Source organism: Nicotiana tabacum, chromosome 13 (assembly GCF_000715075.1).
Source record: "Nicotiana tabacum cultivar K326 chromosome 13, ASM71507v2, whole genome shotgun sequence".
Taxonomy (NCBI): Eukaryota; Viridiplantae; Streptophyta; class Magnoliopsida; order Solanales; family Solanaceae; genus Nicotiana; species Nicotiana tabacum.
Genome location: NC_134092.1, coordinates 44,601,027 through 44,628,371, shown reverse-complemented (window position 1 = coordinate 44,628,371; position 27,345 = coordinate 44,601,027). Strand labels below are relative to the sequence as shown.

The 27,345-nt window shown below is 35.1% G+C and overlaps 2 protein-coding genes across 3 annotated transcripts; one reads left to right on the top strand and one right to left on the bottom strand.

Moving 5' to 3' along the window:
- The first annotated feature begins 5,003 nt into the window (after positions 1–5,003).
- Positions 5,004–9,381, top strand: LOC107800877 (protein PLASTID MOVEMENT IMPAIRED 1-RELATED 1). Of its 2 annotated transcripts, none has more exons than XM_016624135.2 (3): positions 5,004–5,170; positions 5,522–7,786; positions 7,890–9,381. In XM_016624135.2, the coding sequence occupies exons 2-3, from the start codon at positions 5,538–5,540 to the stop codon at positions 9,055–9,057; spliced, it is 3,417 nt and encodes a 1,138-aa protein (XP_016479621.1). In that variant the 5' UTR covers positions 5,004–5,170; positions 5,522–5,537; the 3' UTR covers positions 9,058–9,381. The 2 variants fall into 2 exon arrangements, with proteins under 2 accessions (XP_016479621.1, XP_016479619.1); XM_016624133.2 differs by having other exon boundaries at positions 5,035–5,170; positions 5,514–7,786.
- A 778-nt stretch (positions 9,382–10,159) lies between these two features.
- On the bottom strand, positions 10,160–18,817 carry LOC107800878 (PHD finger protein ALFIN-LIKE 5). The gene is made up of 5 exons (XM_075227945.1): positions 18,649–18,817; positions 18,442–18,474; positions 14,009–14,237; positions 12,536–12,671; positions 10,160–10,672 (listed from the first exon to the last, which is right to left on the bottom strand). The coding sequence occupies exons 1-5, from the start codon at positions 18,743–18,745 to the stop codon at positions 10,430–10,432; spliced, it is 738 nt and encodes a 245-aa protein (XP_075084046.1). The 5' UTR covers positions 18,746–18,817; the 3' UTR covers positions 10,160–10,429.
- Between the last annotated feature and the right edge of the window lie 8,528 nt (positions 18,818–27,345).

Genomic DNA, 27,345 nt, shown 5'->3' with positions numbered 1-27,345 from the left:
ACGATGAGACGACCTGAGCAAGTAGGTTATATGATACTTGCCGCTAGGTACATAACCTAGTTGACCTTCTTATGTCGGTGATCGTATAGTACTCCTAGTGAAAGGTAAGGATGATTTTCTTATGTTTAGGCCTAAGGAACCGGAAGTGATTTCGATGACTTAAAGCAAATGGAATGATTTTGTATGATTTTATCCAAAATCTTGGATTGACGTAAATGTTTTAAAAGTTTATATTGTGGGTTATATTTCACTTGGTTGTTATTTAAAATAACAAGGGTCGTGAATTGGTAAAATTTTTTATTATTTTATATCAAATATTGGTGCATTATTTTTTTATAAAGTTTGTCCCAAGAACTTGAGTTAGAGAGAGTCTATGACACTTATTGAGTACCGATGTGGTGTACTCAGCTCTTAGGGGTCTGCTTACATGTTTCAGGATGATGCATGATACGTGGCATGCGGTCAGGCTAGGATGACTCTCTTTCCGAGGTATTATAAAGCACCACTTTTATTTTGTGGTAACTATCATGTTCTTCATTGTTTTATTTTGTTGGAATTACTCCAATCGTTGGTTCTATTCTTTGGTATAGAGGCTCCATAGATAGTTGTGAAAGGTTGTAGTAACGGGGTTGTACACGACATACATGAAAGTATATTTATTTTACTTAGTCTTATTGTTATTATCATGAAAGGCGTCATGTGTGATTTTGAATTGGAAAATATTTTATCATTTAACTTGAAAATGTATATGATTTTCAAGGATCTTCCGCAGTTAAATTTGTTTTCATGCATATGATTTGGGTGCATTACATGGTTTGGTTCGCTCGGCTCGGATAGTATGCCGGGTGCCGGTCACGTGGTTTTGGGTCGTGACACAAACATTATCAGCTCTAGTGTTTCACCGTTTGTCTCTATTAAAATGGGATATACAATTGATCCAAAAGCAACTTCAATCAAGATTGAGTTTTTTACATGCTTGATAATTTTTTAACTATTATTTAAAACAAAATAGAATCATTTATTGTTTATTTCATAAAGAGTACTTTTATTTTTTTTATTAGCATATTATAAAAATTAAGCTCAATATTTAATAAGTTAACTGACTCACTAATCACAGGAAGTACTTTTTTTGTCCATCTTCATTCTCCCTTTCCAACATTCATCTTCTTCACTTAACTTTTGAAAATCTGATGCATATGTGAATGCCACCTAAATTCAATATGTATTGATTTATACGTCTTTTATACTTTGTATATTAATTATCACTTTAATTCAAAATATATTTTTATATATATAATTTTTGTATATTTATTTGTGAAGTGCCATCTTATTTTAAGATGTATTTTTAATGTATATTTTAAATATATTTTATATGTCAAGTACCATTTTAATTTAGAATGTATTTTTTATGTATATTTTTTTGTATATTTATATGCCATCTTAATTAAATTTAAGATATTTATTTTTATGTATATTTCACATGTCTAAGTGTCATCTTAATTGAGGATGTATTTTTAATGTATATTTTTTGTATATTTTATATGTGTTAATTCAATGTATATTTTTTTATATATACGTTTTGTATATATTAACATATATTATTATCGAAGTAAGATCTTTATTTTACGAAAGGAAGAAAGAAGGAAGAGAAAAACTTAAGAAAGATAATTAAAAAAACAAATAGAATAAATTTAGAAAATATATTTGCTTCGGCAGAAAATAAAATTAAGAAGATAAAGAAAAAGAAGGAAAGCTAATAGATAAAGAGAAAAAAGTATGGTTTTTGTACAAGGAATTATTGACTTTTCATTCAAATTGCTTATGTTTACGAATTAATAATTAATATTCCTATTTTAATGAAACTGTGTGATACAAATATAAATATTTTTTTGCTATAACTGTAATATTGGGTTTCATGCTAAGAGTTATATTTTTTTTAAAATGTGACAGAGTTACGTAAAGTTCCCAGGAGTGTCGCAGCCGTCGTCAAACCCCAATAATCCCTGATGTAGTCTTTTTCTTTTTTCCTCCTTTCGCAGCCACTTATACCCTTCGTTTATTTCTTTTTGTCCTTCTTAGGGCTTTGCAACGTGAGATATCCAAAAAGAACGGATTGGCCCATCAGTTTAATTAATTAATTAATATCCATCCTATTTGGCATATGCACATCAGCCCATTAATTCTATTTCACTAAAATCTTGCATTGCATAATATTTGTATTTACACAACTTAATTCCATATCATCTTCTATCTAAGCACTTATATCAACCGAGGAGTTAAAAATCAATCTTACCATGTGATTACTAACGAATGAGTATAATCCAAGACTTATGGAATCATTTTAAAAATAGGAGGCTTTACAGAAGCTGCACAGCAAAGAGCAGCATTGATAATATTGGTCAACCATAAGTTTTTTAATACATTATTTGAAATAGTAACTTTTATACCATACTGGCGTACACTTTTTATTTTGGAACATCAAAAAGTACGTGGTATGATTTTAAAAATAACATAATAAAAACAATGAGTATATCTCAATCTCAAGTAAATTAGAGTCGACTATTTGAATCCATCATCGTATATCAGTCTGTCTTAGTTCAATATTATTTTAAAAAAAATGTAGTTTCTTAGTATTATTCTACACAGTTTTCAAATATTTATTAGTTTAGGTGCTTTTTATTATTTTATGTGATATTTTCTTAATGAAAGTAAGTAACTTTTTAACTATTAATTTAGTATTTTATGAGACAAATTTAATATTTTAAACTTTGGTCTCCAATTAAATATCGCCATACAAAATTGATAAGGTGGAAGAAGGGATTACAGTTTTTTTGTTTTGTTATGTAAGCCTCTGAAGCACAATGTGTTCAATTGCTCTCTAATGTGGATTATACCATCATTTAATGAAACATTAGCGACAAACTAGCAATAAGAGGGTGGACAGGTAAGCCGCACAAGCTTTTTCGCCAACCACTAAAGCATTTTGGAGAAAGACAAATTCGATATTTTGCCTTAATTCACATTATGCCTCCTAAATTTAACATAATTTCCTAAATTGATCCCAATCTAATTGAAGCTTCTCAAGCTTTTTTTGTTTGAAACAATGAGGAAAAGTAAAACAAAAGAGAAAAATAAAAAAATACATTTAACAAAAAATCTTGCAAAAAATTAAAATTTTACTTTTTTTTATCCCCTCACTCTCTTGTATACACTCTACCTGCCACGTGGGATTAAAAGGGGTAGTTAATACTCCCTAGTTTGAAGTTGTTAAGGGGGTCACAAGACTTCCCAAAAGTATAACTATTCAACTGATAAGGTGAAACAATTTTATAGAGATAATAATTATGTATTATCCGTATAATTTACATGCTCTTTGTCATGAAGCAGAATTTGGGGTAATAAAATATCTTGCAAACATAGAGCCTGCATACATATAATGATTACATCATGAAAAGCTGAATATTCAGTAATCATAGTTAGAAGTAACATTACTCATTTAATTTATCCTCATTTTCGTGGAAAATTGAGAAAAGTAAATTTATATGAAGTACCTTGTCACTTTTCTAAAGTAAATTTTATATGAAGTACATTTTCACTTTTGTCTCTTGATTTCTTCACAATTTTCATCACAAGATAATTTATATAAAGTAATGGCAAATCTATGGGTGAACTTCGGATTGCATATGAAAATTTCGGTTTGCATTTTCGATCGAGGGTGGATTAATGAATGACTGCTTTAGCTCTATCGACAGAGGCCCCCGCCTAAAGTTCTGACCCTTGCTTCAAGCTCTGCTCTGGGAGAATGGCCCCACCCGATGTGATCGACGTCGCATCTCGACCTGTTCTTTTATGATCTTATCTACTTGAAATGCTTACCTGTAAGTGCGGAGAAGGTACCCAGGGGACCAAACGAAAGGGCACTGAAAGGTCTTCAATTAAAGCTTCGCCAGTACTTGAAAGACTCGAAAGACCTAGATTTTCGGTTGAAGAAATGACAATCCAAATCCAATCCAAATAAGTTCGGATTGGATCGAATTTTTTAAGTTTAGTTTCACATTAATCGGTTTGGATATTTTGAATTTTCGGTTTTGAACTTATAAGTTGAGATATTTCTTCTTTTTACAAAAATGAATATCCAAATGAAATACTCATGTTACATTGTGTGAAAAATTCCTCATTCTCGCCACAATCATTCAAATGAAGTATTCAAGTAATGAAATTATTGTCAAAAAAAATATAATAGAGAAATTAATACGATCGATAAGAAGTAGAAATAGTAAAATCATGTCCAAATAGAAAGTATTCTTACAGTAACTTAGCAATTAATATTGAATATATGAGATAATATCTAATGGGTAGGGTATTGAACTTATTACTATTGACATATGAATAATGTACTAAATATAAAATTATAAGAATTTCGGATTTTCGGATATCCAAAAATTCGAAGTACGAAATCCAATATCCAAAATTTTTTAAAATTAAATCCAAAATCTAATCTGTAATTCAAAAATTCAAAAAAATCGAATTTCGATTTGAATTTCGGGTTTGCCTAAACTATGCACACCCCTATGTCAATCTCTTATACAAAATAGTGATATGTCATATTGAAGGCGACACAAAGAAGGCTTTATGATTTGATAAAGAAAAAGATTCACCAATGGAGAAAAACCAAAAGTATTTAAAGGTGAAAAAGGAAAGGTGCTTTTTTATCTCTCAAAATAGAGAAGTACTTGCGTTAAAATTTAAATTTTGATATTAAGAGTCTTATACTAAGATAGCTCTTATAAATTACATGTGTGTTACTTAAAGTACATACAAATTATACATTCATATGTTAGGACAATACTAAAAAGATTATTCTCACGAAGCTTAGCAAACCCAAGGACTACAATTTGAGCAACAGTGTCAGTGTGTATAACATAAGGGACTAAATACAAAATAGCCAAAAACATAGTATACGTAGTGCAAATATAAGAAGAAGAGGAGTGAGTGTGACAAATACTCTCCATTTCCTATAATAATTTATAATTTATAATTTATAATTTGAAACTTCGAATGAAACATCGTCACGCCAAAACATAGAGAGAGAAGATTAGAGAGAGAAACCTGAAGTTCTCTTGACAATCAAAGTGTCGAAGACTCTCCGTAAACATCGCTTACTCCTCTTGTAAGAATTTCAGTCTTTTTCTTCTTACTCAATTTCTTTGACCAAGTTTTTCTACTTTGATTTTTTTTAAATTTTAATTTATACATGAAAAATGAATCTAGAGCCTAAGATTTTGATTCAGAGGCAATTAAACCTGATAAACTGATCTGGGTTTTTTTTTTTGTAGTAAAAAAAATCTGCCTAAATGTACAATTTTTTCAGCTAAACCCCTGAAAAGGCTAATCTTGCTTAAGCATGGAGCTATTTGTTTTGATTTTTTAATTTATTACATTGTATTAGCAAATTATAAGTTGTATTCTCACGATTTTATTTTGGATTTTGTGTAATGTTTAAATTTTGTTAGTTTTGTAGTTTTTTTTGGAGAAGAATGTTATCAAGAATGGATTCTAGGAAGAAAATTGGTGAGAAGACTGGAAATGGGAAGTTGTTGAATGATATTGAAGCTATAAGTAAAGCCCTATATTTGGATAAAACCCAGCCTCGGATTTTGATGTCTACAGCTAGTAGTCGTTCTAAGTCTGTTGGGAAAGCCCGTTTACCCGACCCCAAATCGAAGAGCAAAGACAATAATGGTAGAGATTTGTTAGACAAGGATAGTAATAAGAAGTCCATATGGAGTTGGAAGAGCTTAAAGTCCTTAACTCATGTTAAAAACCGAAGGTTCAATTGCGGTTTTTCGCTTCAAGTCCATTGCATTGAAGGGCTGCCGCCATTTTTTGATGACCTTAGCCTTGTCGTCCATTGGAGGAGGCGAGATGGTGAGTTGATGACATATCCGGTTGTGGTTTGTGAAGGTATAGCTGAATTTGAGGAACAGTTGAGTTATACGTGTTCTATATATGGCAGTAGGAATGGTCCCCATCATTCAGCAAAGTATGAGGCAAAACATTGCTTGTTGTATGCTGCAGTTTATGGCACGCCTGAACTTGACTTGGGGAAGCATCGGGTTGACCTTACCAGGTTGCTTCCTCTTACATTAGAAGAATTGGAGGATGAGAAGAGCTCGGGTAAGTGGACAACTAGTTACCGGTTGTCAGGTAAGGCTAAAGGTGCAACCATGAATGTTAGTTTTGGGTATCACATAGTTGGGAATGGGAACACTTCTGCCATGCTTCCGAGCAATAGGGACGTTCGAAACTTGAAGCAGAGCAGTTCAAGTGCTGCAAAACTTCTTGCACAATCTGAGCAAAGTGATGAGCTGAGCATAATAAGGCGAGCTGGAAGCCTTCCTCCCCGGTCTTCTACTTCACAGCAGTACGCAGAAGAAGTAAAAGATCTTCATGAGGTTTTACCAATGCGTAGTTCTGACCTCTCCAAATCAGTAGAAGTTCTGTATCAGAAGCTCAAGGAAGAGAAGCTTGAAGTTTCAGATATTGATGTTTCCTCTAATGCTGTTGAGAGCCTCAAGCCAGAACTATCCTTGCTATCAGAACCTGGGAAGGGAAGTGTTGAAAACGAGTGTGAGTTTTCTGTGATTGAGCAAGGCATAGAACTGCCCTTGAAGGAACTGGAGCAAAAAGAAGATGATTCTGTGAAAACTATTGATTACCCTGTGTTGGAGAGGCATGTACCTGCTAGTACTGTGAAGATGCCCATTGAAGAGGAGGCACAACCTGAACTATTGGACAAGGGTCTTGACAGTGCAAATGACCTACTTCCGGTGAATGCCAGCAATTTTGAGACAGAAGAATTAATTATGAAAGAATTGGTGTCTGCATTATACAATGTCTCTGACTTAGCAAACGAGGGATTAGATTCTCAAGAACATGACAATGAAGTTATAAATCATGATAGTTACTTGGATGCTAAAGCGAATTATAGAGAGGTTAGGAAGGGAAAATCCCTCAGCATGGATTACGTTACTGAATCCGTGGCTAGTGATTTCCTGGATATGCTAGGGATTGAGCATAGTCCATTTGGCCCAAGTTCCGAGAGCGAGCCTGATTCCCCAAGAGAACTATTATTGAGGCAATTTGAGAAGGACACTCTGGCTAGTGGCTGTTCTTTGTTTAACCTTGATATGGGCATTGAAGAAATTGCTTCTGATGCTCCAAGTGGATCTCAATGGACGAGCATCTCCGAGGAATTTGGTTATTCATCTGCCGAACCGTCATATGAGGAGATGCCCAAGATAGAAATTGAGGCAATGAGTAACAAAACAAGGGCTTCCACATTGGAGGACTTGGAGACGGAGGCTTTGATGCGTGAATGGGGCTTGAACGAGAAGTCGTTTCAATATTCTTCTCCCAAAAGTTCAAGTGGTTTTGGCAGCCCAATTCATATGCCTCCTGAAGACCCTTACCAATTACCTCCTCTTGGAGAAGGCTTGGGACCCTTGGTACAGACTGAAAATGGAGGATTTTTAAGGTCAATGAATCCTGCAATTTTCAAGAATGCTAAGGGTGGAGGGAATTTAATTATGCAGGTATCCAGTCCAGTGGTGGTGCCTGCGGAAATGGGTTCTGGTATAATTGACATACTGCAGCATTTGGCCTCCATTGGAATGGAAAAGCTCTCCATGCAGGCAAGTAAATTAATGCCTTTGGAAGATATAACTGGTAAGACAATGGAACAAATAGCCTGGGGAAATGCACCGAGTTTAGAAGGACCTGAAAGGTTTGTCGTTTTGTTCACATTATTTTTTGTAGAGTTGGATTGCAATTAGCGTACCGCAAATATACATGCACCTACTTATATCTCGTTTGAAATTGTTTTGCAGACAAGATCTATTGCATCATGAATTTGAGTTTGGGCAAAACATGGCCAGCGGTCGGAGTAAAAAGGGAAAATCGCACGGACCAATGCCAAGTAAGTTGGAATCAAGTTCTACTGGGACTCATATGGACGCTGAATATGTATCCTTAGAAGACCTTGCTCCTTTGGCAATGGATAAAATTGAAGCCCTTTCGATTGAGGGTTTGAGAATACAGTCGGGCATGTCAGATGAGGATGCACCTTCAAACATCAGCGCTCAATCCATCAGTGAGTTTCCAGCCTTTGAGGAACAAAAGATCAATTTTGGTGGAGCTGTAGGTTTGGAAGGGGCAGGTGGATTGCAGCTTCTGGATATTAAAGACAATGGTGATGAAGTTGATGGGCTTATGGGCTTATCTCTAACACTTGATGAATGGATGAGGTTGGACTCGGGAGAAATATATGATGAAGATGTGATTAGCGAGCGAACCTCTAAACTGCTAGCAGCTCATCATGCTATCAGCACAGACATGTTTCGGGGCAGGTCGAAGGGAGAGAAGAGACGTGGAAAAGGTAAGAAGTGTGGTTTGTTGGGAAACAACTTTACAGTGGCACTAATGGTGCAGCTCCGTGATCCTTTACGGAATTATGAGCCGGTTGGTACACCTATGCTCGCACTTGTTCAGGTAGAGAGAGTGTTTGTACCACCTAAACCTAAGATATACAGCACAGTTTCTGAAGTTAGAAACAACAATGAAGATGATGATGATGATGATGAGCCTCCTAAGAAGTACCCGAATGTGGATATCAAAGAAGAGAATATCACCACCGAGGTTGAACAAATACCACAGTACAAAATAACCGAAGTGCATGTTGCAGGTTTGAAGACAGATCAAGGTAAAAAGAAATTATGGGGTTCCACAACTCAAGAACAGTCTGGCTCTCGTTGGTTGCTTGCTAATGGGATGGGAAAGAAAAATAAACATCCATTAATGAAGTCAAAGGCTGCTAACAAATCTTCAAAGGCAGCTGCTTCATCAGCAACAACTACAGTGAAGCCTGGTGATACACTATGGAGTATATCTTCTAGGGTTCATGGTACAGGCGCTAAATGGAAGGAAATAGCAGCACTAAATCCACATATCCGAAATCCAAATGTTATATTGCCAAATGAAACAATCAGACTGAAGTAGTGGTTCAAACTGGGGGCAATGAAATTTCAGAATTTATGGTGAAAAAACTGGGCAATACAGCTTCAAGTTTATATTGAAGGTCAAAGAACGGGTGATCGTGCTGAACCAGTATATTTTTGTGCAATGACAATGTCATGTCAAGGGATGTGCTCTTCTGTTCTTGAAGTATTCTCTTCTGTAAATGTGCTTGATTTGTACAATGTTGGCAATTCGTTGTTGTGGTTGTCATGGGGAACATTGTTTTCCTCTTCATCACTTACAGAAAAAAAAGACTCTTGTGACGCCTTGTGTTTGTTGCAATAGCAGAAAATTTGTTCCTAAAAAGGGCATCTCGGTACACAAAGCATATCGCATTCATCCAGGTACGGGGAAGGGCCGTATCTCAAGGAACTGCAAAATGAAGCGTACCCTTTTTTGGATATTAAATGTGGGTGCTTTATTTCTCTATGTCAAGAGCCATCGACGGCAAAATTTCCTATTAAACTTTTCTGGTTGATCTGAATTTAATCTAAATCTTTGTTTTAAGGAAATACCAATCTGTTTTGAGCTTTTCATCTGAGACTCTCCAACCACTAAAACTATAAGAAAATGTCTTGTTAAGTTTGGCGAAAGGATGTTTTTGAGGAAGGAAAAAAAGAAACAACTAAAAACTCATACTAGGAAACAAAAGATGCTCAAGACGTTCTTCTGGTGTAGTGTAAGACATGATTGAGATAATAGGGAAATCGAAGTGGGTGAACACAGGTAGAATAAAGGGGTTAGGGGTACTTATTGCACAACCTTTAAATGGTAACTTTGAAGGAAGTTGCTGACTTGCTGCATACATAAAAGTCTCAGGGATCTAAATAAGTAGTGATACCCCACAAGAGAGAAGTTAGCAGATACAGATCTTAATATAGAAAGCTGCTAAGGAACGAACACAAGCACCTTTCAGTTCCCACACTGAACTCATTGACCTCCAGTTTTAAGCATCGGGCTTGTAATTCGTCATTCCTTATGTTTAAATTGCCTATTATATGCCTTGTCAATTAGATCACAAGCCGCAACCACGAAAGCAGAGCATACGCTCATAGAATCATTCAATTGATTGACACCAGCACAATTTTCAATTAAACATCAGGCTGCAGATGCTTCAACTAAACTATACCTGCGAAACCACACTCCAGCTAAGTTTTACAAGTTAGAATATATCACAGGAAGATGCTTTCCTACAAGATCCCTATACGTCCAAATTTTAACTAGTAGATTATCCAGAAAAACAAAGAGTAAGGACGAGAACTTTGAATGAACATGCCCTGCTGATCTACGTAAGATGGCAGTGTCCTACAGGAGACAAATACAAGGGTGGAACTTTAGCAAATTCAACAGGATGTCAAGGGCGTGGCCTCTTGTTGCTGCATGTTGGGCATTTGTACTGCTTTATATGCTCAGCCTTCGCAGGTGTGATCTTCACACACTTACCATGGAACCACCTCTCGCATATGTCACAACAAATCCAGAATTCATCTGAAGCATAGTTCTCACCACATGCCCCACACAGGGTATCGCCATGCTCTTCCTCCTCTTCATCTAATCCATCATCCTCATCTTTTACTTCGACCTTTGAGTATTTACCCTGGATTTCAACATGAAACTATTTTCATACACCTAATTGTTAAGTTCCACACCAAGCATAAGAAAACACACTCAATTCATGGAATTGCTTTTAATGATTTCTCTATGATAATCTGGAAAATGTATGGTAGGAGACATGGTATAGTTTCAAATAAGATAAACAAAACCCCGATGCATACAGTGAAGAAGTGATAGATAAAGTGATGGCAACAAAAAATGAGGACTATAAGAAAGTAGTGAACTTACAGAATATATAAAGCAAACTGAAAGTAGGCACAAACCTCAATTTATAAGGCACCTTGACCAAAAAAATATTAATGAAGAGCAAATTCAGTTGTGAAGATTCAGCAACATGAAATGCTAAGTACAATTGTGAAAACAAGACATTAGAATCAATTGAAAACTGTAGGTCAGTATCAAACACAGCTCAACTGTTGAAAATTTCCGCGTTGCCTCTAACAAGGCACAACCTCTTCAAACAACGGGCATATAAGCATACACCCAGAAATGTCACTCCATTAGTTCATAACAACTCAAAATAACTTCATTATTCACTTACTGCTACTACATCACCAAACCTGAAGCCCAGCTAACTCCCACAAGTCACAACTCACATAGCAACATATAAACCTAAGCCCTTTTGATACTAGATGTAGTACATCAAATAAGCCTCCATACTTCAAATAGAAAGAAAAATCAACGTTTATCAACTTGAGAGGCTTGTGTAGAATTCCGGGACTACATAATCTATAGCTGGTTACCACATGGTACGCAAATCCTTCAAAATCACCCGTTGCACTCGTGTCGATCCAACACAATTTGGGTGTGTGTTGGATGCACCCCGATCTTGGTCAAGTCACCAAGGGTGAGTTATAATACATTATAATACAATTTAATAGTCATACCTCAACAACGTACTTGTATTACTACTCATATCCTCCAAGATCTAGGATTTAGGTTATGACAAATTCAATTTTTAGATTCATAACTGTATCAAATATGTACACCCGTATCCATGTAACATATAATATAACAGGTAGAGATGGTTTTGTCACTGATTAATCATCAGAATCATTATTCCAATCTGTTGGCTAGTAAAAATCACTACAGATTTGGGGTTTCTAGAACGTAGCTGATGAGCCAGTGGTATGCCCTCTTGATATTCACCTGATTGTTGTTCCAATTTGGTAATTAAATTAGATGACCAGCAAGGTATTATAATTTCTTTTATTCCAATAGATTTTTTTTTTCTAGATTTGTCCCATTAGGATGAATTGCATTGAATACAAAATTCACAAATTCAGTTCTGTTTTTCTGAATTCACTTATCAACCAACATCAATCTCAAACTAGTTGTGGTGAGCTCTAATTGACCCCACTTCACGAAAAATGCACAGATTCTCGTCTCGTTCATTTCATTCATGTTAATTATCTGTCATGACAAAATTGTTCTAATCACTATAATCGTTCTCTTTGCACTGCTTACTACGCATATGAGTTATCAGTCATCATAGAAAATACAAGTCCCTAATGCTGACGTAAGGAATTCACAAACATATAAGCAAATAGAGATGGGTTGGAATAGTTGTTTCATATCTGTGGGGTCAAATCCCAACTCCTGTTGCTGATCTCTTGATCAATACTTTCCCCCCCCAAAATAAATCTTTTTTCCTTATTTAGGATAAGTACCTTCAGGCCACAACCTTAAATTTCAAGTTTACTATTTAATGTTCTCGTTCCAAGAGTCCAAGGCTTATGTCAGAAACTATCCACTGCTATCTTTGTTATGAATACTGCATAGCAATGGGTTATCAAAGAATCAACATTTTTATTTGGGAGAGGGTTGAAGAGTGGTAGTGTTGTACCACTTTAGAGTTTGACTTGGATTTGGTGCTGCTATGGTTAGAGACTGATGATCTCTCCTTTACTTGCTTCTTGGCAGCTCCAGTGACAACCTCATATATTGTAGGCAGATCATTTATCATATTGAACAGGCGTTTCCTGAACCACAGATACCACAAACGTTTAGCAAAAACAAGAAACTTTTCAATTTAGTAAAATGAGTAGGTAACGGCTCTTCTGCATTCATGACCAAGCACATGCATCGCTTGGGACCATTCACATACAATGGCTTTACAGAGTGACGCTGTTTAGTTACTTAACAGAATAAGCAACTTCTAGTAGGCTATATGTCCACAATAAAATCAAGAGAAAAGGGCCAAATATACCCCTCTACTTTCATATATTGTCTATATTTAACCTCTGTTATACTATCGGGCTAAATTTACCCCTACCGCTATATTTAACCTCTGTTATACTATCGGGCCAAATTTACCCCTACCGCTATACTATTGGGCCAAATTTATCGCTACAATCAGCAAACTTTTAAAAATACCTCTTGATCTGTTAAGTAATCCAAAATCTCCCAAATTCTTTTTATTTAAATCACTTGTTGTTCTTCTTGCTCCATTATTTTCAAAAATTACTATTGATGCGATTGTTAAAGTTACTAGACTATACAAATTATTCATAATTTTTTTTTAATTACCAATGCACCAATTTCTCTTCTTGTAATAAATAAAATTAGTTTAGAATTTTATTTATTTTTCAATCATATACACACCGTAGAATTTAGTGGGCCTATTTATTGTGTATTATATGTAGCTGATCATCATGTATGTACATGTATATTCAAATATATTTTGTCATTGCCTAGTTACTATAGAGTTCGATCGACTAACTTAAGAGTGCACAATGTGTAGGCATTTAATTAAAGCAAAGTTGAATCAGACAATGTAAAGTCTCCGAGGAACTTCAAATTCAATCACTGATACTTGCAAAGTCTTCATACATTTGGTGCAACGAATTCATTAAAATTGAGATGTTGTAAATACTTTTAGAATTTAAAAAAGCTACCTAATTTAGATTTTTCAATTTACTATACTTTGTTTATTCTGTTGTATTATTTAATAATTTTTTCTCTTTTTTTTTTCTCTAATTCAGAAAACAGGTAAATGCCAATTATTTCAAAAATAGTGGACCAAGAAGAACAACAAGTGATTTAAATAAAAGGAATTTGGGAGATTTTGGATTACTTAACAGATCATGGGGTATTTTTAAAAGTTTGCTGATTGTAGGGGTAAATTTGGCCCGATAGTATAATGGTAGGGGTAAATTTGGCCTGATAGTATAACGGAAGTTAAATATAGACAATATATGAAAGTAGAGGGGTATACATGCAAAAAGAATTCATCAAAGGAAGATCGGATAAACACAAAAAGGGCAGGCAAAAGGCAATGCAACTGTTTTTGTAAAATCTGTCAAAAAATCAAGTGTACCTATCAGCTTTGTCAAAGCCAAATCTGGCACCAAAGTAAAAGGCAACAGAGAGTAGCCATGCATCACTGTGAACAGCAACTAGAGCCAACCAGTCCTTTTCTTGCATCCCATCTCTGGCGAAGTTTATACCCAGTGCTGGCTCTGGAAGCTCAGGAGGCACCTCCTCAGCTGGCAAATTGACTTCCCATTGCTCGCTTGGAAATCCATAGAGGCAAAGATTTTCCTTTTCTGCAAGGTTTTCATGAGAGAGAAAGAGAGAGGGAAAAGAAAATTTTGAGATTGCGATATCATCAAATAGTTTCAGATGAGCTAATCAATTTTTCAGAAAGCACTTATTCAATAAAATAATATGTCAACGAAACCATAAAAGTCCTTATCGAAAGAAAAAACCATAAAAGTACTTGAATATCTGTTTTAATGTGTAAGGTAGACATTACAAGATCAGAAGTCTTGTTGAGCTAAAGGATATTTCAGGCTTTATGCTCAGGAGTAATGTTGCATTCTTTTCATGGATTTCATATGTCAGGATTATGAAGAACTATAAGATTTTCCAAAATCATAAACTATCATGAGGCATATAAAACAAAGGATTTGCAATTTGTTTGACCCAAAAGATGATAAATAAAGCACAAAGCTTTGCTGTCAAGTCAAATGTATTAGACAGATTTTGAGCCCTATATTTATGGACCAGTCCACATTTCAAGCCATAAACAAGACCAATATATTGAGCCCAAGTCTTCCAAGATATTTCTGCTTAAAATGCCCAAACATTGGAAGCTGGAGTCAGTTTTGAGACAACAACTGAGTGATGAACAAGGAAACATTTGCTACACTTTTAGACCAGCTCAAGCAACATATAAGTAGCAAGTCCAATGGACCAGCTAGTTTAAAAAAACATATTTTTCGGGCCCGTTTGGACATAAAATTTGGTTGAAGATTTTTCCAAAAAAATTTCGTTTTTTTTCGAAATCAGCGTTTGTTCATAAAATTTTCAATTTTCACTTGAAGATGCATTTTGGAAATTTTCGAAAATTTGAAAAACTGCAAAAAGCTGTTTTTCAAAATTTTCACTCAAATCACTCACAAAACTTCAAAAACAACTCAAACTGAAATTTATATCCAAACACAATTCTAAATTTCAAATACCATTTTCACTTGAAATTTTTTTTCACCATTTTTTCGAATTTTACAATTCTTATGTCCAAACGCCTACTTCCAAACTTGCATTTTCAATTATACTCTGCTTTGTTTGTTTTCTGATGTCTTGCTGTATTATTTATTTCCCTCATCATACTAGTAATTGTCAAATGATTCACATTGCATTCAACCCGAGACAAGAGGAGGTCCCCATTCTAAGAAAACAATTTTGTAGGTTGTGGTGGGGGTGTAATTATGGCCAATATTTTGGCTAATGGAGTCCATCTCACATAAGCATAAGCATCTTTGCAAAGTGTAGACTTTGTTGGCAATATTCTTTGGGACCCAAAAATATTGCATTGTGTGTTGGACATCATTTGCACAAGTTGTATCTCTTCTTTTACACCTAAGAGGCCAAGACTTTTTTGCCTATAAAAGAGAAGGCTATTAGTTCATTTAAGACACACCAACAAGACTTGAGTCTTCATTTCTTGTTTCTTCCTTTCTTCCTTTATTAAGAGTGTTTTGTATGAGAGTTAAGTGTTGGGAAGCACTTGTGTGAACCCTTTCTTTGGAGTGATCTTGTGAGGTTATTCCCTTAGGGCATTTGTTATTAATTAGAGTATTTACTCTAATTTTATACTCTCTTTTGTACTCTTATTGTTATAGTAAATTGCCCCTCTCCGCTTGTGGACGTAGGTCACTTTGACCGAACCACGTTAAATTTGTATCTTCTTTATATTCTTTAATTGCCGTTATTATCAACTTCCATTGTCTTTCTTATTGTCATTATACCGTTGTTTGGCTAAATTCCGCACTACCCGGGTTCCCGATCTTAACAAATTGGTATCAGAGCCAGGTCTAACCGGGTTTGTTTCAGTAGCCAATATGACTCTAACAAAGTCTTATGTTGAGAAATTTGATCGAAGTGCAAACTTCGGAATGTGGCAATTAAAGATGGAAGCTATCCTAATTCAGGATGGCTTAGACTTGGCGTTGCAAGGAAAGGAGAAGAAGCTGGATAAAATGACGGATGAGGAGTTTGCCGTCATAGACAAAAGGGCAAAAGCAGGTATCATTTTAAATCTCTCAAATGAGGTTTTACGTGAAGTTTCTATAGAAACCACAGCTAAAGGCATGTGGGAAAAATTAAAAACCTTATATATGAAGAGGACGGTGGAAAATAGACTTTACCTGAAGCAAAAGCTTTATACAATTCGTATGGGTGAAGGTACCTCTATTCTCTCTCATCTTGATATCTTTGATTCCATTCCTATAGATTTGAGTAATATAGATGTAGAAATTAAAGATGAGGATCAAGCTGTGTTACTGCTTTGTTCTCTACCCCCATCTTTTAAGCATATAAGAGATACTATGCTTTATGCAAAGGATAATATCTCTTATAAGGATATTAAATCTATCTTAAAATCAAAAGAACAGATAGATAGTGATATTACTGGGGAAGCTAGTGGAACTCAAGCGGAAGTTGGCTTGTTTGTTAGGGGCAAATCCGACTCCATATCCAGATACAATAATTTAAAGTGTCGCTATTGTCATAAGAAAGGTCACAATATCTCCGAATGCTATAAGCTGAAAAATAAAGAAAAGCATAAGGAAAGGAAAAATGAGCACAAAAATACTGACATTGCCGAAGCAAGTGTAGCTGCTGATGAGACTGCGGGAACTATTTTTTTAGCAACTAATAATAGTTTCAAATCTAACAATGAGTGGATTTTAGATTCGGGTTGTTCTTATCATATGTGTCACAATCGGTATTTATTTACCACATATGAATCTATTAGAGGTGGAGTTGTCTTGATGGGCAACAATGCTGCCTGCAAAGTTTTTGGAAAAGGTACAGTCCGAATCAAAATGCACGATGGTGTGGTGAGAATTCTCACTGATGTTAGACATGTTCCTGACTTAAAGAAAAATCTCATCTCTTTGGGCACTCTAGAATCTCTTGGGTGCAAGTACACAGGTGAAGGTGGAGTTCTGAAAATTTCTCATGGTGCTCTTGTGATCATGAAAGCACACAGATTTGGTTCGTTGTATACTTTATTGGGATCCACTGTTATAGGCCTTACTACAGTTTCGGTATCAGACAACTTGTCTGATTTTGATGGCATTAAATTTTGACATATGCCCATTGGGGCTTTTTGCGGAGAAGGTGGAGAAAATTTACTATATCAGCCAAAATTAGGCCAAGGTGGAGATTTGTAATTATGGCCAATATTTTGGCTAATGGAGTCCATCTCACATAAGCATAAGCATCTTTGCAAAGTGTAGACTTTGTTGGCAATATTCTTTGGGACCCAAAAATATTGCATTATGTGTTGGACATCATTTGCACAAATTGTATCTCTTCTTTTTCACCTAAGAGGCCAAGACTTTTTTGCCTATAAAAGGGAAGGCTATTAGTTCATTTTAGACACACCAACAAGACTTGAGTCTTCATTTCTTGTTTCTTCCTTTCTTCCTTTATTAAGAGTGTTTTGTATGAGAGTTAGTATTGGGAATCACTTGTGTAAGCCCTTTGGTTACTTTGACCGAACCACGTTAAATTTGTGTCTTCTTTATTTTCTTTAATTGCCGTTATTATCAACTTCCATTGTCTTTGTTATTGTCATTATACTGTTATTTGGCTAAATTTCGCACTACCCGGGTTCCCGATCCTAACAGGAGGGCTGATCTGGAACCAATGAGCTATGACCTATATAGACACTTCGAAAAAAAACCCTAATTTCATGTCTCCCTCCCTCCCCCCTCTCCACTTTCGCCCATTTTCAAGTGCAGAGTGTGCCTTCCCACTCAAAGAAAAGATTTTTTTTCAATAGTTTTGAAGGAGCGGAAAGACCCAATCGTGTATTAGGCTTGTCCCTTGGGGACATCTAATAAAAAGGTTTAATTCAGGGAAATCGTAGCAAAGAGAAGATGTCCACAAATAGAGCCCCATCTAATAAGTGAACAGAACATAATTCAATATAATCACACTTATATTCCAGAACTCATGAGCACATAAAAGCAATTACATAAACAACCCGGGAAAACTGAAAAGAAAAGGAGGTTAAAACAACAATAATGCAGCAATATTTAACAGCAGAAAATTAGCAAATATTTCTTAACAATAGGAATCAGAACCCACTGCAAATTTATTCAATTGAAATTTTTTTTTTAAGAATATATTTATTGCAGTGAGCGAAAACTTACCAAATAAATAAATAGTAAATGCGAATAATACTTAAACACGAGCTAATGGGAATTGAAAACAAAAGTAAGGATCCCTAAAACTCACCAGGGTCACACTGCTGATAAAATTCCTCCACATCTGCAAAAAGAATTCCCCAAAATTAAAGTCTCACAGAGTACAATAATAATACATGCTAAAACCCAAAAAAGAAAAACTCAGAAAAAGAAGAATTTTGGACAGCAAAAACAAAAATAATGATATACATGCAGTTTGCAGATAAGGGAATGTGTGTGTGTGTGTGTGAAAGTATACCAGCGGTGAGGGCTTTGATTAAGCCGGTACGACGGCCTTTGAGATCCCTAAAAACTTCCTCCACAGTGCGAGGATTATACTGTGCGCCTCCTTCCATTGCCCGATTTCCACACTCACTGCAGCTGCTTTTTTCCTCTGCTTCAACTTCAGTGTTTTCAACGACTTTTAAAGGGTACGAAAAGAATATAAAGGTACTACTCCTAATTGGAAACACAGGGGCATTGTCGTAAATTTGATGGCCTTCAAGGATAATTTCGGTCGGCTATTATTGAATTCATAGCCATCTATACTTCACTTGTGGGATTACGCTTAAATTTATTGTTATTGTTATTATATTGAATTCATACCTGCATTACACAAAACTTGCAAAATTTATTCACTTTAAAACACACTTCAAAATTCGCATTGAACTTTCAAATTTAGGATTTTGTAAGATTTGAAGTTCTTCTATCACTTCAAAATGTGACTTCATAATTGAATCTGAATTTTTTCTATCGCTTAATTGCAACTTAAAAAAATTGGATCTGAAATTCTTCTATCGCTTCAAAGTGCAACTTCATAATTGGATATGAAGTTCTTCTATCACTTCAATACAACTTTAGAAAATAGGGATATGAAGTTCTTCTATCGCTAGCAACTTCAGAAACTATCACGACTCAAAATTCCACCAATATCGTGATGGCACCTAACCCAACCCGCTAGGTAATTCAAATAACATATAATACAATTTGAAGAAAAAAAGAAAATATATGAAACCAATGCATTTTCCCAAGAACTTGTAGTATAAATCATGAGCTTCTAAGAATAAAGTTTACAAAGCTGGTATGAAATAAATACATCTTCTATTTGAAAAGTACATAAACAGAGTTTTATGAATCTAAGGCTACCATGAACAAGAGGCAGCTACAACCGGAATGCAGGTACACTTTCAGATCCAGCTCCCGACGAACGCAGCAACATCAACAACCAACCTCTGCACGCAAGGTGCAGAAGTGTAGTATGAGTACAACCGACCCCATGTACTCAATAAGTAACAAACTTAACCTTAGGTTGAAAGTAGTGACAAGGTTTAGTCAAAAGATACTCAATTTATATAACATGTCAGCTCAATAACATGTATAATAAAATACAAATAAGCATGGAATAGTCAAAGAAACAACGGCTATCAATAATAAGGTACATAAACTGCAGAGAAGACAAAAAGCATATTGTCAAATAACCAAACCAAACATGCAACAAATCTGCATATCAATACAAGTTGCACCAAATAGCTTTTATTCAAGTACTCCTACATGATCATAAAAGGGACTATGCATGATAGAGATTTATTTTCTCACACTTTTCGGATAGCATTTATACTAATGCTCTATCATTAGTCTAACTATCAATGCATGATAAAGTCTTAATATGTACATCAAACCCGACACACTCTAAGTGTTCAATAATCCGCTAATAAGTCTCATGCATACAGAGGATGTGTGAATGTACATATATCAATGATATATATGAATGTTTATACACGAGTCTAAGATGTCAATGCATGCTCAAGACTCAATCTTTTCTACAGAATCAATACCAACACACACATATACACACCCACACACATCGCTCATAGGGCCCAAAGTACAATGGATTATCACCTTACTCCGGAGGGATAAATCCATATTCAAGCGTTGCACGGACAACTCATGTGCTAATAATAATATCGCTTGCCCGGACAACTCATGTGTTGCATGACCAACTCATATGTCAATAATAATATCTACCGGCACAGATAACTCACGTGCGATACTCAATATCAATATCATCAAAATTGCACGACAGAAACCTCATGCCATAATTATCATAATTGTACGGACAACTCACGTGCCATAATCTCGATCCATATAAATGGACCATATGTAGAGATGTATGCATATAAATAAGAGATAGGCATATATAATACATATCGGCAGAGAAGTAATCATGCAAGTATGTATGTATGTATATGAGAGATGATCTCTAAGTAAGATGCACACCTACGTTAACATATGACAACGATCCCAACATATAATCTATCATCTAAATAATTATCATGTCTAACGCGAATAAGGAGGCTCAAGTAGCCATACAACAGTTTAAGGTTTATCGCAAGAATAACATGTGCGGATGTATGTTCATAATATAATGTGTGACTACGATCAAATAAATATATCAACAAATCTCAAGAATAACCCATCGAGCTTAAATAAGATGTCATAGGTTAAAACATGATCTGTAGCATGAATAATTGTTCCACATAGTCATAAAAATCAAATAGAGCATAAGTAAAGAAGAGCTCTTACCCATTCAAGGCATAAAGAACCTAGAATCTACCCAAAATATGATATAACCTCGGTATCTGCATATACGCTCGTTACCTCGCATATACATCATCATAAAACACATAGCACGTAGCAAATAATTCTATTTTTCAGAAAAATATTCCCTCAAGTCAAGGTTAAGAGAGATACTTATCTTTTGTAAGTCAAATCAACCTTCCAAAAATTTCTTTCCTTTAGAAATCTCCTCCGACTTGCTCAAGTCTAGCCAAATAATATTCAATAAGTTCAAATAAAGCTATATAAGTCAACTCCAAATAATAAAGTTTCAATCTTTAATCAGATATCAAAAGTCAAAAAAGATCAACCCGGACACACATGGCCAAAAGCCAAGACCAAGATCAAATCCCGATGACTCTTAACTTCGCGAGACCAAATATATGATTATTTCCCAAATCCGAGTCCAAATCAGTGTTCAAAACCTCAAAATAAACTTTCTTAAATTGTATACAAAAACTCCAAATTTTACTTTAAAATTACATGTTTTAGGTATATAAATCCATAGAAATCATGATATATAATCAATGTTGCCCCCTACTTTGCATGAGTCAAAACAAGATTTAACTTGTGATTTTTCTGTTGATGATAAAAGAGAGCTGCCACTTAATATTTAAAGGTATACTAAGGTAGTCATTTCTTTATCTGCTAACCGGTGAGATTGTGGGTAAGGGTTCTTGTTCTTCCAAGGGGAAGGTGTTAGGCATCCCTTAAAATCTACCTGAGGTAGCTCCATAGGACTTAGACTAGATTTAAAGGATTAGTTGTCCATATTATGCTTAACTAGTGTTAAAGGAGGGGTACATTATACTATATTAATTTAGAACATGATACTTGCAAAAAGGATGTGTGGTTTTAAAAGGATATCAGTTTAAAAGAGTCTTGAAGATAATGTTTGTATGTATATATAATTGAAAGAGTTTAAAACATGTACATGATGTTTAAGTTTATGAAACATGTGACGTGGTTCAAACAGTTTGTAAGTGTATATATATATATATATATATATATATATATATATATATATATATAAAGCAGAACACTATAGGACTACAAGACAACCTATTCACTTTGTTGTAACCATATTTCAAAGCTAAGTGTATGATTCACAATGAATAACATGTTAAGTAGGCTCAAAAGAAATCAACTTCAAGCATATATAGAGGCAGAGACATTATCAGATTTCTGTTAAGGAACCAAACACCCAAGATCATTTATCTTAAGGATAGAAAGAGTATATAGTCAAGTCTGCAACAGTTTATGAACACAAATATATTTGCCTTAACAGTCTTCAATTAGACTAATCAAAGATTGGTTTTAACTTAGGTCTTGTCTTCTAGCACACACATAGGTTAACAGTTCTAATTGAAACTCCTAAAAAGTATTAACAAAGATATAGACCAACAGCTTCAATTAAACTTCTAGGGGGTTTAAGAGAGGGCAGATTAGTAATTACAGTTAAGACTTCTGAAGAGTGTTGACCGCATTACAGGTTAATCACTATAATTGATGCTCTCTAAAGAGTTCCAACATAGATACAGGTTAACAACTTCCATTAGATCCTTCAAAGAGTATTAATAAATATTCAAACCAGCAGTCATAGTTAGACCTTCTACAGGTACTATCAGGGATACCAAACTACAACCAGAGTTTCTAAAAGTATTAACAAGGTCACATATTCACAAACTTAATTGGAACTTCTATGAGTATTAACAGGATTATAAATTAACATACTGCAATTAGAACTTCTAAAGACATTAACAAAGTTCCAGACTCACAAATTTGACTAGAACTTCTAAGAGTACTAACAGAATCTCAGACTATCAGTCCTTCTCAACTTTAAAATCAATGGCATAATCACTTCTTTCTAAGAGTTTTAATTTCACACAAATCTCATTGAGAATAAATCACGATGTTATATTTAAGTAGTAGCAACAAAAGATTCTCTTAGAGTTCACAAGCTAAGTCTAATCTATTTCGGAAAGCCTAGTGAGGTTTTAAAGACAATGCAGACATGTATGTGATCATGAAGGCAATCAGAGGCATTGAAGAACAAAAGAAGTGCAGGTCACAAGGACACACACAAAGAGACTTAACAAGGATCATATTGTTTCAAAATAAAAGTGTTATCATCATAGGATTAGGCTGTCACTATATGAGTTTCAAAAAGGGGTAGAGGTATCATCATGTTGGGAAAATTTGTTAACTATGTTTGGGATGGGGCTTCAGATATAATGGAACTTAGCAGCAGTAATTTAGCTAAACAAATGTGACATTGCAACTTAAATACATCTTGTCCATACCTCACAACTTAAGCAAAGTATATAACAATCTCAGAATATGCATCAAAATGACACAAAGATCCAACTAACTTAGGACATGCTTACACAAATAGTTATGAATTCAATTAGGTATTTAACAGAATCACAGAGGCATGTCAAAGAAACAAAACATGTTTGAAGCTCATGAGCTAGTGTATCTAAACTAAGGTAACAACCTGGTTTTCAACATTAAATAGATTCATTTTTTGTTTTAGTCTAGGTTATTGAGTGTAAAGAGGAAATAAAGTATAAATCTATGGGCCGTTGATCTAGGAAATGGATGACCCGGATTGGTTGTGTTTATTTTGTGAGTATGAGAGACGAGTGACGTGGCAGGTCATGACTAGCTGAGAGGTGATGGTAAGGATTGCCAACAGGGATTAAGGGGGTTGTTTGGGTTGGGTATTTTCGGATATTGGCTTGCATATTGGGCCAAAATTGATTTAAAAGATTATCAACCCATGTTTAATTAAAGAATTGCAATCATAGCCCTTTGGCTTTTAACCTCTTTGAAATTAATTTAAATAAACTTAATTATTTTGAAATAAATATAGTAAAATTATAATTATGAAATATACTACTATTATTGTAATTAATTATTTATAAAATACGTTTTTTCTAAATTGTAACACTAATTTTGAATTATAGCATAGTAATCTAATTAATTAGGAATTAAGGAATAATTCATTAAATTAATTATAAAGCTTGTGTGGTGTATATATAAACTATTTTAATAATCTAAAAATAGTAAGCATGGTATATTATAATTTTAACATTGAATTATCAATTTCAAAATTAGTAGTACTAAATTAATCTTGTAAAAATAGGTGTTATTGATTGAATTTTTTTTTAAAATATTCATTGTAAATTATTTAGTATAAATAAATTAATTCTAAAAATGAGGGTCAAAATTGGCCGTCAACAATCAAAATCAAGTAGAAATTACTTACCTCAAGGTATGAGTGAAATTCATCTCCAAAATCATCTCTTCCCGTTTTTCAAAACTCAAAATAGTGAAAAATTAGTAATTCTCGTAATTCTGGACATAAAATACCCCTGATAGCATTATACTCTTCGCGATTGCGACCCCCTAGCTTATGCGATCACAATGCACAATATGCACTGCCTCCAATTCTTACTATGTGAACGCAAGATACAACTTGCGATGATGATTCTCTGCCTACCAAAACCATGCGATCGTGGAACATCATACGCGATCCCGAAGCACAGGCTTCCTGCCAAAGACTTCCCTCTACGCAATCGTGGAATACCCCTTCGCAAACGCGAAGCACCACCAGTCGACCTTATGCAATCGCGGACGCACACCTCGCGATCACAAAAAGCAAAGTTTCACCTGCCATTCCTCTTCTACGTGATCGTGACACACCCCTCGCGATCATGAAGAGCATCACCGACTGCAGAAAAATTGGCAATCAACTTAGCTCAAAATGATCTGAAACCACCTCGAAACTCGCCAGAGCCCCTCGAGACTTTGTCTAATCATACTAGCTTGTCTGTATACCTTCCATGAACTTATCCAAAGTGTCCAAAACACAAATAACAACATCAAAATCAAGAATCTCGCATCAAAGCAAAATCTTCCAACCTTTTTAAGTTCAAATTCCAACCTTTGACTAGAAGCGTCGAATCAACCCGGAGTCACTCGAGGCCCGAACCAAATATACGTACAAGTCCAAAATCATCATACGAACCTATTGAACCTTCAAATCACCAATTCGAAGTCGTTTACACAAAAGTCAAATCTTGGTCAACTTTTCCAACTTAAAGCTTCCAAATTAAGAATTACTCTTCCAAAACACTCCCCAATCTCTCAGAAATCAAAACCAATCATATGCGCAAGTCATAAAACATATGAACTTACTTAAGGTCTCAAATTACAAGACAGAATGCTAGAACTCAAAATGATTGGTCGGATCATTACATTCTCCCCTGCTTAAATATACGTTCGTCCTAGAACGTGGCAAGAATCATTCAAAAGCCGTCAAATAGATGCATAAGCTCATCATACACATTCTCACATGTGATATCATGTCACCTCAATCCATACAAACTCGTAAACACATTATGAGCCATTGAACCCAACTTCAATACTTCGAACATCCTCTAAGATTTGATGGTTGTATATACTCATTATATTTATCTCAACAAGTTGTATCAAGTCATAAATATAATTCCAAGATATAACCACATATGTACCCCATAAGTCATATACCTATAGCAATAGCACAATAATTATTCATTACCAAACCCAGTATTAGTAAAATATCTCATTTCAAATAAATCCTTGTTTTAAGCCTTCACATCACTACTAATGATGAAAGAAACCTGTAGAAACTCATAATCACCCATCATATCAACAAGTCATGGATCTCTTTCTCGTCCGGTAAGAACCATTGCTTGTCCTAGGCTGCCTAAAAGCATTCTCTTCCAAATATACTCTTATCCAAATCCAATCGCGCATTCCAGGTCCATAAACTTCATCTCATGTAGTACAAGTTGCTCGACCAACAAGTCACGCCAAATTTTAGATAGAACCTCAAACGACATGGTTTGTACCATATAAATAATAATTCAAATATCACAAATCTATAAAAACACAACTTATTATCCAATGGCTTCCCTTATATGCGGTGTTCTTCTAAACCAGTCTAGGAGTGGTCCATTATACAACAAGAAAGCAAACTCAGGAAAACTTCACTAATGTACCCAAACCTCCTGGCATAACTACCAAAATGACATGGTGAGCTGTCACTCCATCCAATCCGACAGTAGCAACATCCCATATAACTATCACCCTTTTCGGTTGACACATAATGTTGTATAAGCAAATCTGACCCATAACAATCCAATCATTTGACAACCAACATGATTCCATATTCCTCTAAAGTAGTAATAAGCCTTACATAAGCTAATAAGGATCCATTTTAACTTCCACTCATGAACACAAGAAACCTCTAACTCACCGGCCTCAACTGTGAATATATATACATGCAACTCGTTATCAACCCAATTACCAACGACACTACTCATGATTAGCTACAACCTCATGGAACCCAATGCAATGAATATACAAATCCTTGAGCCTCTAAAGTCCTTCCTTAACTTGTTCATATCCCAACACACAAAAATAATGTCAACAACCTCTTAAGACATACTCCTCAAATCAAGACCTCTAAGAAGGATATATCACTAGACCTAAGCAGACCATATCACACCAAATACCAAAAAAAACACAAGCTCTACATGCACAAATCTCCTCAAGTCATCCATCGCAAACACACATACGACTAATTATCTAACTATTAACACACTTCTGCTATTCACAACTCCAAGAGATAGTCTCACCTCTAGAAATCCAATCTCTATACCTCAAAAGTACAAGATTCCTTATCCTAGCGAACATGCCTAATCAAACACAATTCTAAAGTCGCATATACAAGGATCTCGAAATGTGCATTTCTAGAGATTCATCCATGTCAGTTAACTAAAATCGGGACCTCAACAACTACTATCATACAAATATCGTAGTGTTTAGTCGAACTGCCCATATACCCCATTAGTAAGCATACTCTGCAACAAATTCTCTTTCTTGGTGATGTTGAAATTAGTACTACTATATCTCTTAAACAACCTAAATTATCTGTGCTACCTCTGATCTAACCATAATTCTTCCAGAGTATAGAAACGTGAAACACTGGGTGAACACCTGATAGAGTAGGTGGCAATGCAAGTTTGCACTCTCTCAAGCACCTCAAAAGGGCCAATATATCGAGGGCTCAACTTGCCCTTCTTTCTGAACCCCATCACACCCTTCATGGGCGAAACTCTGAGCAAAACCTTCTCACCCACCATATATGCAACATCACAAAGCTTCCTATCAGCATAAATCTTCTTCTTGGATTGTGCTGTATAAAGCCGCTCCTAGATCACCATCACCTTCTCCAAGGAATCACAGACTAAATCAGTTCCCAACAACGTAGTCTCCTCAGGCTCAAACC